This window comes from Nomia melanderi, chromosome 13 (genome assembly GCF_051020985.1).
Source record: "Nomia melanderi isolate GNS246 chromosome 13, iyNomMela1, whole genome shotgun sequence".
Classification (NCBI taxonomy): domain Eukaryota; kingdom Metazoa; phylum Arthropoda; class Insecta; order Hymenoptera; family Halictidae; genus Nomia; species Nomia melanderi.
The window spans coordinates 13,468,804-13,481,332 of NC_135011.1; the positions used below are offsets into that span (position 1 = coordinate 13,468,804).

A 12,529-nucleotide genomic window follows, 5' to 3' on the forward strand; every position below is an offset into this window, starting at 1 on the left:
GAGGCTAACAGCTGCGTTAAAGCATGTCATTGCTTGAAGAACACTATACGTTAAAGCGAACCGGAATATATGAACAACCAAATTGAGAGAGCAGAAAGCTGAGAGAAGTTTTATTTAAAGCCTCCTACAGATGTTGAAACATGTAACGATGTTCGTGATGATACATCGTCTCATAGCTTTTATGAAGATTTTGAAATAAGATTCTTCTGATTAAAACAAAACCAAACATGACATATTTTAAACAACAATTTATAAGAAAATCAATTATTGTAACTTATTAACGCACTCGGAAGTTTCTCACTAGAAATGTTTAACATTTTTTGACGAGGCGAAGACGATATTCCTTGAAACTAACTCGAAGAGAAATCACAAGTACATTGAGGAACAAAGTTATTTTATTCCAATATTTCACGTATCAAGGCATTATATAAACTCAACATTAAATATCAGATTTTATAGTTTTACCGCGTCAAATCAAGTGGTGACTGAGAGTCGTCTTCCGAGTGCAAAGTTTCAGTCAATAAAAGTGAAAAATAGAAAAGTTTAACATTGCACTTATGTTCCCTCATTCATCTATTTGTTTGATCGTTCTGAAGTTCAGATCTCTTGTTCTTTCATTCGTATCATCCTTTTCTACAGAGACACAAACAGACGAGCTCGACTCGTATTTCATCTCGACTTTGAATCAATATCATTGCACGATTAGTGCCCGGTTGCAGTCCCGATTTTCAGGTACTAATGGCGAGAATACTGTAACGCCTGATTGTGAGAAACATATTTTTATGTATAGGTAAACCAAATTTGGTGACCTCATTATATTTTCTTCTCGGTAAATATGGTCTTGAATTTGCAGTCAGTTAATATTGAATGTAAATATCATTTTTTATGAACTGACTCTGTAACACTTGAATGTAAAGTGATACTATACAAAGTGACTCCGTGACCGTGATGCAAGTGGTTGGGTTGAGGAAATTATACACATAAAATTCAATCGAATGGAAAGAATAACACGTTTTTATTAACGTTTTGTTTTCGAGAATGAGTGAGAATGAGTTTGAAGATCCGTCATATATATTGATATCATAGATATTAGACTGTATTTTATGTAATCTCTTTCATTTAGTTACGATGTCTAGATACACAAATATCGAGTACATAATTTCGAACAGTTGCTGCATTAATAAATTAACCCTTAAAAAATAATAATCTAATTTATATTAATAACACTATTTAAATTAAATATAAAGAAAGAAGTAAAAGTAGAAATCGATATAATAAATAAGATACACGGAGTGACAGGGAGTAAGCAGTGACACTGCTCATGTTTATAAGTACAGACTCGAGCAGAAACAGAAGCTGAATATGTACTTATACAAAAACCTACAGATAGTACCGTTCGTTGCAGCGAACCTGGCACTCGTGACGTCATGGAAGCAGAAATAATCGCTCCTAGAAATCCACTTGTGAGTCCGAGATCGGCTCTTCTGCGTAAGCGTCTCAGCGAATCATAAACCAGAACCGAAAATTCGTGTGAACACGGTGTACGCCTTCGAATTTGACTGCTCAGATAAGAGTGCCAAATTCACTGCAACGGACGACAAGTACTGTACGTTGTTTGAAAGATGACCTGTGGGACGGCATAGAGGTAAGGGGGGTCTTCCGCTGTGTGCGTTGCGTGACGCGACAGAATTAGTGTATGTGGCCGTTTCGACCAATCGTAGACTAGAGCCCAAAATGTGTGAGCCAACGGGTAGGGCTCCTTCGATTCCGACCACTCAGACCCGCATTCTTTATATCGGCCGTCTTTCAAACAGTGCACAGTTATACATACGTTTATAACGGATCGTCAAACGTATGTTCCTCGGAAACGAAGTCGTAAATGAAGAAATGTTATTAATTGTTTTCGACTTACTTGTTTGCGTGTAGAACCATCTCTCGAGAACTTGTACTACGATCACGGGGATACTCTGTATAATGCACTTGATGATTTGAGTTTTCTAAATTTAAATGTGTATTATTTGATGAACAAATATTTACACCATCTCATTTTTATATCCTGAGAATTATCTTGTCTTTGAAATGTATAACTTCTAACTGTTATTCGTAATCATTATACTATTTCATGAAAATATTACCAGGGCCTAAAATGTGTGTATTACACCATAAAGAATCTCACCTTTTGTATAAATAGTATAAAATCGAGGTGTCTTAATATTACATTATCTTTTCTCTCTTTATTGTATCATATTTCAAGTTTTGGCCTAAGTAAAAATTCGCATATTAATAGCAACAATTTTCTTGTATTTTTCCTTTTAATATTATTTATGATGTGTATGTAGGTTTACCACCCTTTTGTCTAAGAAAAAGGATTGTTATATACCTTTATTGGTAAACATTTACATTAAAGAATATTCTTAAACCTCTATTTTAGACCCTGAATTGTACACTTTCAAATTTGAAAGAAATGTAATTGTCCAGGATTTTATTACTTAATGTAAATTCGATTATTTCAATATATTTCCAATGATCTATAATTAGAAGTGTAATAAAATACGAAACATGCATCTCTCCAATTGTTTCTTTTGTTTTCTCTTATTTCATTAAAATCAGTGTCTACTTAGAAACTATTGTACTTTGCATAGTCGCAATAATTTTCAAATGATAAGCAAATTCAATTTGGTTATCTCGATATCATTACTTTCTCTTGTGGTTTTACATCGACATTTATTTCATCGTCAGCAATATCGTTAAACAGCTCGTTCAAATTTATGTACGAATTTCGTTCGTTCGTTCGAGCATCGCTGTGTTCGAAGCATGATTCGGTCGTGGGTGTCGAAGACGATGTAGTACCAGGACGTTCCGAGGGTGTGCGGGAGGACGTACCGTTCCGAGACATCCTGGTGTTTGTCTGTGGACTTCCGGTGCAACTATATCGGGATGTTACCGCTTCTGATCGAGATAACGCCGGCTCTAAGGGCGTCCGTATCCACGGGCACCAGGAAAAGAAAAGCGCAAACCCTCGTCGGAATCTAAAAAACACAATATATTTTTATTTCATTACTGATTAAACATATGTCTCATGTACCATAGTAGTCAGAAATTCGCTTGTGATTCTGTAAGCCAACACAATTCGGTTAAGATTGGATCTTGGTTAATGAAAAATATGGAATAAACGTTAGGAGTTATAAGGTCAAACGACAAAATAGTCAACTCAGAAATTCAAAAAATTATGAAAATTTGAGGATATGTACAGCATATATAAGTAGGTATGTAGATATGTATTACACCATTTCTTTCTTACAGAAACTTGAAGGGGACATGTTTTACTTTTATTTTATAACTCGTAAATTATAACAGATAGAAAAAATGTCTTGCGACAGAAGGTGCTTCTTTGAATTGGATCCACCAAATGGTAAAAAATGTATCGATTGTTTACTGCATTTACATCTATCATTTGAAAAAAATTGTAAACGACAATATTATTAAATGTTTCTAAAATTCATTTTCTTACCTCAAATCGTAATTGGTAAGTTTTAAATTATGAAGTGGAAGAGTATAAATTAGCAACATGAGGGTGATATTGCAATTAAGAAAAGTGTGTCCGTGCTTTATAATTTCACCGTCATATTGCTATTTTGAACTCTTCTATATTAGAATTTATGAATCTTTGTGCTGTGTATACATTGCATGATGTGTAACGTTTTTCTAGTATTTCTTATTGGGAAATGATAGAAAAGTATAATAAAAAAGAGTAACGAATGAATACACTGTAAAATAAATTGTAATAAAATAAATAATCTTCATGTCAGCGATTTAACTATGTTTTATAATAATATAATATATTTTAAAACATATATCTACTATAAATTATCTTTATTGTTATGTGTGGTGTATCATTTCTTTAATAAATGAAAGAAGAACTCATAAATTGGTTATCATGCAGCTTAATGTCGAAAAACAGAAATTAGCAGTAAAAGAAATGATCGTGTTGTATAATTATTTAAAATATCGATTAAGATTTCAGGTGGGAAAACGAATTTTAGGAAAGATTATTAATGTTCTTGTTTATGACCTTTTTAAACTGTTCTAAACAATCGATAAATTTTTTACTATCTGATAGATTTGATTAAAAGAAACTACCTTTATTTCAAATTTCTTTTTCTCCTATACCGTATGAGCTATTAAATGGAATCGAAGAATGGACCAGACTTTAGGTTTTAGTTTTATATACATTTATGACAATTAGATGTCTTCAATTCCCTTACAGTCTATGTTAACATAAAAACTATACATATATGTCAGACACCGTTGAGATTTTGTCCTATATTCACTAAGACTTTTTTCCTAACAATGAGTACTTCGAGTTCTACTTCTCATTTCAATCACGCTACATAATTATCATTTTATTTTCATTCTATCTAAATTTAAGTTTTCATTCCAGATTGTTATATCTTCTCCACATTACGGTTTTCCATTATATTTGTTTCTCTTTGTACTGTAAACCTTTCTTTTTTTTTATTTCGTTTCATCCACTGTTACATGTATCTAAATATTTTTTGATATCTTATATACATTTTGTATCTAATTTTCTGCCTCCTTCTCTAATTTTCATTCCTTATAAGATTGTTGTTTACGTATATTTTAGTCCCTTTTAATTCCCTTTTTTGTTTGATAATAATATTTTCTTAATTTCAGAATCTTACAATTTCACTTTTTTAATTGGATTTTCGGTTAATTCTGCCATCTGACAAAAACTATTTTTCACCTTTTTCGAACAATTCATAAAACGCAGTTATCGCTTGTTAATCCTACTCAGCTGAAGCAGACATCGCCATTAATTCGGAAATGCATTAATTATTTAGCATATATCAAAATTGAGTGTGTATCGCTGCTGCAGGGTCCTTCGTAAGGTCCCGCAAGATCCATAGTTTCAGAATCATTGATCCCTCACCCAAAATAAAGTGCTCAAGGTCTTGATGTGCTGCGACGTTAACATCTCATACTAACACTTCCTGAGGAACCTAAGATCTCTTTGATTATGAAAAACGTACATCGGCTGCTTAATACTAAAACTACCGGACAAGTCAAATTGACCCACATCAAGATTTTTATTTAGCAAGTATTTAAATTATGAAGACGTTTTTGCCAGAGATTTTTAATTAAATTTGTGTATTTGTACAGTTATAAAACTAGGAGATCCTTTGAATCTCAAGAAATGTATTGTTCTATTTTTCATAAAAAATTGGAAATAAGTCACTCTAATTGCTCGGTAGTTTTAATGTTAATTAGCAATGAGGTAGGTTACTGAATATTTAAATCAATTAATAAGAAATACTGATCGCTTTGTTTACATCGTATTCTCTTTATAATAGAAACTCGTTTCTCATCAATAAATTCCTACTCCTCAGATTCCTGTTTATTCCTCCAAACACTATACCGTCACTTTTCTTAGACTTTTTTGAGAATTTTTGCTTTTCCATCTTACAAAATTTGACAGTTCATAGAAAAATATTTGAAACATGTTTTTTTGATCCGCAATGATTAACCCGTCCGTCCCGGCTGGTATATACAAGTAACACGAACATTTTAAATTACCGGTAAGCTAAAAAATACCTTAAAGATAAAGGAAAATTGTGTTACACGGTAATCGTTGCTTATAAATGACAGCTTAAGTACTAATTATTATTATTATTAGTACTTATTCTATTTCTTCCACTAAAAAACTTCAGTTTCACTTGAAAGCAGCTGTTCTTAGCTTTCTCTTTGATTTGGGGTAAAAATACATATTGAGCGACGAAAGGGTTAATATTTAAGGCTGAAAATAGCTTTTAAAGTTGGGGATAAAAAATATATTTACTAAATTTTAGAAACAGCGTTTTCGAAACAAATTTGTTTAATAAAAGATGGGTATCTTTTAATATCAAAATGAACTGTTCAAGTATTTTTCCAAAACGTCAATTTAGAAAAAAGATATATTAAAAATTATCAATTTTTTCATGTATTTCTTGTAAATTGCTATACAATATCTAATCGAACATATTTGTAAGAATTCACTAATATGAATTTTAGACTAATACTAAAAATGCAAGTGTCCATTTTAGTGTCCTGTTTAAATGTAATATGTTCGATTAGATTTCATTTATAATATAACTGCTAAAAGAAAAATAGTAGTAGTGAAATTGGAAAGTAAATTAAATATTATTGAAAGCATGAAGAAGGGCAAATCTGAAAACTGTTTAGTTTCTGATTGATTTATGATGTGTTCTTAACTTTGGTCCTATTAAATCAATTTATCCGAAAAATCATTTTTCCGGATAGACTTGTCTCCTTATAATTCTTCGAATAATAACACTGATTAACATGATTTAATAGAAGACTTTAATAATATTTCTTATACTGAATTCAAATATAGAATCCGTTTTTTCTTATCAGCCGCAGTTTCTGAGGATATCAATTTTAAAAAAAGTTCTTTTGTTCCTTTATGATATTTTTTATATCTATTATCCTTTCTGTCACGTGCAGTTTTTCCAGCGATTTATTTCCTAAATTTCTTCCTCTATTGTTGCACCACTTTATCATTTCCTCAGTTTTTGTTTTTTTTTGTTAAAATATGAAAAATAAAAGAAAGTTAAAAACGCAATGACGAAAAGAAACAACTAAACAGAGCTACCAAAGAGTTAAAAAAGATCTTAACCGATCATCGGAATAAAGAATTCAACAAATACCTCACATCTCTAACACTTAACGTTGATACGAACTACTCTCTTTGGAAAGTGACGAAACGATTTAAAAGATCAACGGTACAAAACACAGATTATAATTATAGGATATGTCGTACTACAATAAAAGAAATTAAACAAATCGTTAAAAAATGGGGACAAACAAATACCTAGGGCACGATGTAATAACTGGAAAAATAACCAAGGAACTGCCAGACAAACCATTGAGAATGATTAGAATAATATTCAACGTCATATTTAGGTTACAATACTTTCCAAGTATATGAAAATTAGCTCAGAGTACCATGATATATAAACTATACAGAAGTATATACGAACTCTCTTCGTATAGATCAATTTTTCTGCTTCCAATTGTATCCAAAATCCTAGAAAAAATAAGATTCAGCAGATTAAAGAAAGTTAATGAAAATGAAAAAACTAATTCCAGATCAACAATTCGTATTCAAAGATAAACATGCTACAATAGAACAAATTCATAGAATAATAGAAATAATTATAAATGCCTTTGAAAATAAAAAGTAGTGCAGAGCTATAATTTTGAACGTCAAAAAGTAGTATTCTTTACTATTTCCTTGTCACTTTCTTTTTGTAAAGAGACAATTGCAATTTTTTTTACAGTTTTGGCATTCTCTTCTCTTTCTAATCCAACTGTACCAGATCTTTGAATGTTTCTTCTAGTTAAAGTTTCTCCTGGCATTTCAGTTAATTATCCCTTTTTTCAGCGATCTCATTTGACTTCCTATCTCCTTATCTGCAAGATCTGCTTAATGCTCTTCACTGATTATTAATTTCCTCCTATTCTCACCTTCTATTTTATCTGCATTTGTATTTAACTAGTTCATAAAGTATTCTTTCTATGTCTCCAAACTAATGCTTGGACTTATCTCTTCTCTTTTCGCCTTTCTTCTATTCATGTACTTCCAGATTTCCCTCTTGCTTTTCACTTCTTTAGTCTCTTCCATCATATTATTCTTCTCTCTTCCTTTTTTTTTACTAAGATTTTTAGCTTCTTTTTATTACCTACCCCTATCAACCTGCCTCTTTTCTATCTCTTGTAAATCCTCCTTAACTTTTCTCTTTTACTTCATACATTCCTTATTGCACTAATTGAATTTATTCAACTTCTATTCCTTCATTATATGTATCTTTGTTTCCAAGGCTCTTTCTACATTTTCCTTCAATTTTTGCCATATGCTTTTCATCTTCTTTTCCTTCTTTATGATTTTCCACTTCTATTGTTTTCTTATTCAGAGATACCCTTAGTGGTTAATGATTTGACTGAATACGTTTTTTAATATTGAATTCATTAATGTGTACTAAGGTTTCTGTGTTAGCCAAAAACTTGTGTGTTACTGACTCTGCTTGTTTACCTACACAAGTATATTCTCTATTCTCATCTCCTTTTGTATTTCCATTTACTATGTCCCACCTTTTTTCTTCCACTAAATGGAAACACTCTTTTTCTCTTTACATTTATTTCCGAATCCTTCATCCTCTTTTTTTTTTTAATGTTTTATCTCTTCCTATATCATTAAGTCCTTCTTTCTACACTATCTTGGGATTCATACCTTTTTCCATTATTAATTAACTCTTCAGTTTTTTTCTATTGTATCTTCTATTGTTTACACTGATTTCTTCTTATCCTTCTTCATTAAAGTTATCAATATATTCCATTATTCCTCACTTATATTTACTTTCTTTTTTATCAAATTTTGTATTTCCTTCTCTTCTTCGCCTTCTATTACCTATTCTTTTTCACACCAGTTAAAATCACTCCTCTGACCCTTCCACTTTTAACTTCTAATGCATAAATTTCAGAGACAGTCTCCTCATTACTTTCTTCCACATCCCAACGTTCTACACCTATATTTTTACCAATATTCGAGAATAAAGGATAGTCCTCTTTGTTTCTAATGTTCTATCTTTGTCTCTTTTGCTTTCTATCCTCTTTCAATTTTTCTTTATTCTTTAAGAAAAATTTTATCTTTCACTCTTTTCTTTAATCTCTAATTACATTCCATACAATTTTTCTGTAATTCAGTTTTTCTCCCTCTTTCTACTTATCCTATCTCTTTTATTCTTTCTAGAGCTTCTACTCTATTTTCTAATTCTCTTAGATCTCTAATACTCCTTTTAACCAATCTATAATTCCTTTTTCTTCATTTTTCGACTCCTTTACTCTACTTTGCACGTGTTCTGCTTCTTCCTCTTTACCCCTTCTTCTCTTTCATAATTATTATCTTTTTGACCTTTTCCATTATCTTTCCAAAATCTTCCTAGCTTGTTATCCATTTTTGTATTCTAATTTTTGTCTTTATTAGCTCTAGTCAACATCTTTTCTTAGACTCTATTTACTTTACTTATCTCTGGGATCTTCTTTACCAATTTTTTTGGGGGGGCAACCTAACCTTTCTTTCTTAGCTTTACTATTTACATTCCGCGACAAAAAAACAGCGCACATTCAAATATTGATATTTTATACACGGTGTAACAAAATTGTTGCGCAGAAATGATAAGGCGTGTACAACTTACTAAACTGAGTAAAAAACCCCAGTGAACATAGGTTCAAAATTCAAATAGTTCCCAAGATAAAAATAGGTTTAGTTTAAAAAAACATGTACGGGGACCTGATCAAGAACACCGAATTATCTCAAAAAGTATCATTGATACGAAGAAATGCATCAAACAAAAGTTATAGGGTATGCGTGACGTAATCTTGAAACGTCCTGCAAAGGTCACGTCACAATTCTTAAATAGAACCCATATTTTCTATTTCATATTTTTGAAATAGACATTCAGACGTTCCCAAATCATAGATATGAAATTTTTCGCGTAAGACGTTATTAAGATATCAGCATCCAAAATTGTCGATTTGTCAGTAGTGATGATGGCCCACGAACAGTTCGACTCCCAACTTGCGGACAAAAAGGCAAGTTGCTTGGTTGAGCAACCGTAACACATTAGTTTTGACAGATTCTTCGTAGTGATTTGGTTTTCACGAACCAAATGGTTTTTCTTATTATTTGTAATATTTAGTGAAGAAAAGACGAGAGGAGGAGGAATCGTGATTTGAGGTGCTGTAGAATATCGTGGAAGGAAAGATATAAAAGTGAATAAAAAACTGTTGAGCGATGATAATGAGAAATATGAATGAAAAGGAAAGGAAGATAGTTTGAAAGCATTAAAGATTTAAACATATGTACTCATGGAAAATAGACTGAAGCGTCTCGTAAACGTATTAAGAAATTATTCAAATCATTGTTAAGGTGTATGTTGGGTATCATATAGAATGAGGAAGAATATATCAAATAATAAACGTATGTTTTTGCACGAAATTCTAATCATTTTTGCTAATTTCAATAATATGAGATATCATTTTGTCGCATCGTTATTTAATTATTTTTATTGTATACATAAAAGGTAAAACTTATTTTTTTTGGGGTTTCTTTATCAATGTATTTTACTATGCAATAAAACTACATATACATATAAAGTGCATCAATTTATTACCTGAAATTTGTGAAAACATTAAATATTTTAGGCATGCTATTTTCTTGTCGCCGAGTGTATAAAAGATAGTTATTCTTTAATCTCTGCTCTCCTTACTACTATTTTGTCTGTTTATAATGTAGGATTAATTTATTAAAAATCCCACGTGTTGCCGTGGTAAGGAATAAAAAGAAGAAAAGATACACTCACTGGGTAACACTAATAAAAATGTGAAGAACACTTTATTTCAATATAACTCGCTGACTCGCTAATAAGAAAACACGCCAACTCTCTCTCACAATGTCTCTCACCGAGTATCTTGCTCGAAAAAGTCACGCTCAACTATCCCCCGGCCACGCATTCCCACTCGCTTTTAATGCACACCCCATTCGTTCTGTTTTTCTTACCCCTGCACCCTTCTCACTTGCATCTTTCGTCCATGATCAAAATTCACGCAGTCACGTACACGCTTTTCTCACAGTCCAGTCGCTCAGTTCTAGACACTCTTCCTCGCATTCTTTCAGCCACTCAAGATTTTCCAAACGCAGTCACACTATTTACCAAATATCGCGGCGCCGGTCGCCCGCATGCACATACAACAAACCATTCATCCCAAAATCAGTCACTCATCTGGAAAAACCATAGAATAATTTCATTGCATTTTAGGTATTCAACGTATTTTTTGTTTGCTCTACAAGATGCAATAGAAAAAATACACGTTTCCTAGATAAAAACTGATAATGATCTTGGAAAAAGTAAAAAAAAAAATGATTTAATAAAATACATTGTCTCATTAAATTCTCTCTTAAATACTGTTGAGGATCGAGGCAACAATAAAAATAATAAATCACCATTTCACAATCAACACGTATGTATTTCAAAGAGACATATTTTAGGGGCAAACAAAACAACGCCAGACCTTCACGAACGCTCGAAGTGAACAGACGTACTTATGCCTTAGTGTTTACAAACGTACGCGTGCAAGCCTCGGGCTTTAGTGGTATAGTACCGATGACAACGTTTCAGTGTTAAAGTGCCAAAATTCCTCAAGAGAATTAAAAAGCCGAAATTACCTAATTGACGATTACACCAAGGTGCAAAGCATTCTACGAGGGGCAATAAGTGATATTTTAACCCTCTAGGATGGAATCCTCAGCAAAGCTACCTAAAATGATCTCATCAACTCAGAAACAGAAATCTTACAACTACAGTTATATCTGCCAGCATCTTCCCAAAAAAGAATCAAGCTATCATTATCGAAGCGAAAGAAGGACTTCCCACTAAGGAATATTTGTCCAGTTTAGGTAATCTAATAAACCCCAATGAAATTCGTTTTGCATAAAAAATCTCAAACGGTCGTATATATGTTTTCCTGGCAAACAAAGAACCAGCTGACAACCTTATTAGCAACTACAAACAAATTGTAGTTCAGGGCCACTCCCTAGAAATTAGGCCACTCATAACAAGACTTAAAAGAGTCGTCATATCTAATGTTTGCCCAGTCATCCCCCATGATGCGATCGAAACGGAGTTAACGAAAATGGGAATTAAACCAGCTTCTAATATTAGTTTTCTACGAACAGGGATATCAGAGCCTGGCTTCGCCCACATTCTGAGTTTTCGACGACAGATCTATGTGGATTCTGTATATCTTGAAAAAATTCCAGAGTCAATACTATTAATCTTCGCAGATACACAGTGCCGTATATACTTTGCAACCGAGACATCAGTATGTTTCATATATAAACAGCAAGGACACCTTGCCAAACAATGCGAATTCAACAGAGAAACCTGCGAAACAAAGAATATCCCCGATACGTTTACAGACAAAACTAAAGTGGCGGATAATAACAACGTATCAATATTAGATTTTCCTACAATCGCACTTTCTGACGAACCGGTCATGCATACCGACGAAATAGATAAATCAACACCGTGTAATAAACGACCATTATCCTCGTCTAACCCATCAAGCATAAATAATGATAACGAAAATTCAGGTACCCCGGAAAACATCAAAATCCCCGCTAGGGAAGATGCCTTGCGGATGACTAGCAAAAGACCAGCTAAAAAAAACAAACGCAGTAGATCCAAAGGAAAAGATAAACCATCTTTTGACGCACCGCTTCTACCAGAATAATTCCTTCCGTGTTATTCGTATACTCCCTCGTAATTGTTAAAGGATTGGAAACTCCTTATAGATTTTCGAAGAGTCCCTTAAATTGTAAGTAATTTAGAACGTACGGAGAGGTGAATTTTTCGAGGAATATACAATGATATAATATAAGTAAATAGGAACC

The 12,529-nt window shown here is 32.4% G+C and overlaps 2 protein-coding genes across 11 annotated transcripts in view; one reads left to right on the forward strand and one right to left on the reverse strand.

Annotated features, from left to right (window-relative positions):
- LOC116425661 (tachykinin-like peptides receptor 99D) overlaps positions 1-12,529 on the reverse strand; it is a 603,076-nt gene that overhangs the window by 10,007 nt on the left and 580,540 nt on the right. For 8 of the 10 annotated variants that reach the window (XM_031973677.2, XM_031973676.2, XM_076373012.1 and 5 more), the window contains one exon: positions 1,634-3,029. In XM_031973677.2, coding sequence (XP_031829537.1) covers positions 2,681-3,029 — 349 coding nt within the window. In that variant the 3' untranslated portion in view covers positions 1,634-2,680. Of the gene's footprint in view, positions 1-1,633; positions 3,030-12,529 lie in introns of those variants that run through there. The other 2 variants (XR_004234739.2, XM_031973679.2) reach the window with 1 other exon arrangement.
- On the forward strand, positions 5,292-12,369 carry LOC143175227 (uncharacterized). Its single transcript, XM_076373343.1, has 3 exons — positions 5,292-5,296; positions 11,418-11,533; positions 11,813-12,369. Exons 1-3 carry the CDS (start codon positions 5,292-5,294, stop codon positions 12,367-12,369), a joined length of 678 nt encoding a protein of 225 aa, XP_076229458.1.

What these genes read in the sequence shown, in the direction of transcription:
- LOC143175227 (XM_076373343.1), top strand. An exon ending in GGAATATTTGTCCAGTTTAG is followed by an intron (nt 11,534 to 11,812) that starts GTAATCTAATAA and finishes TTCTACGAACAG; the next exon opens with GGATATCAGAGCCTGGCTTC.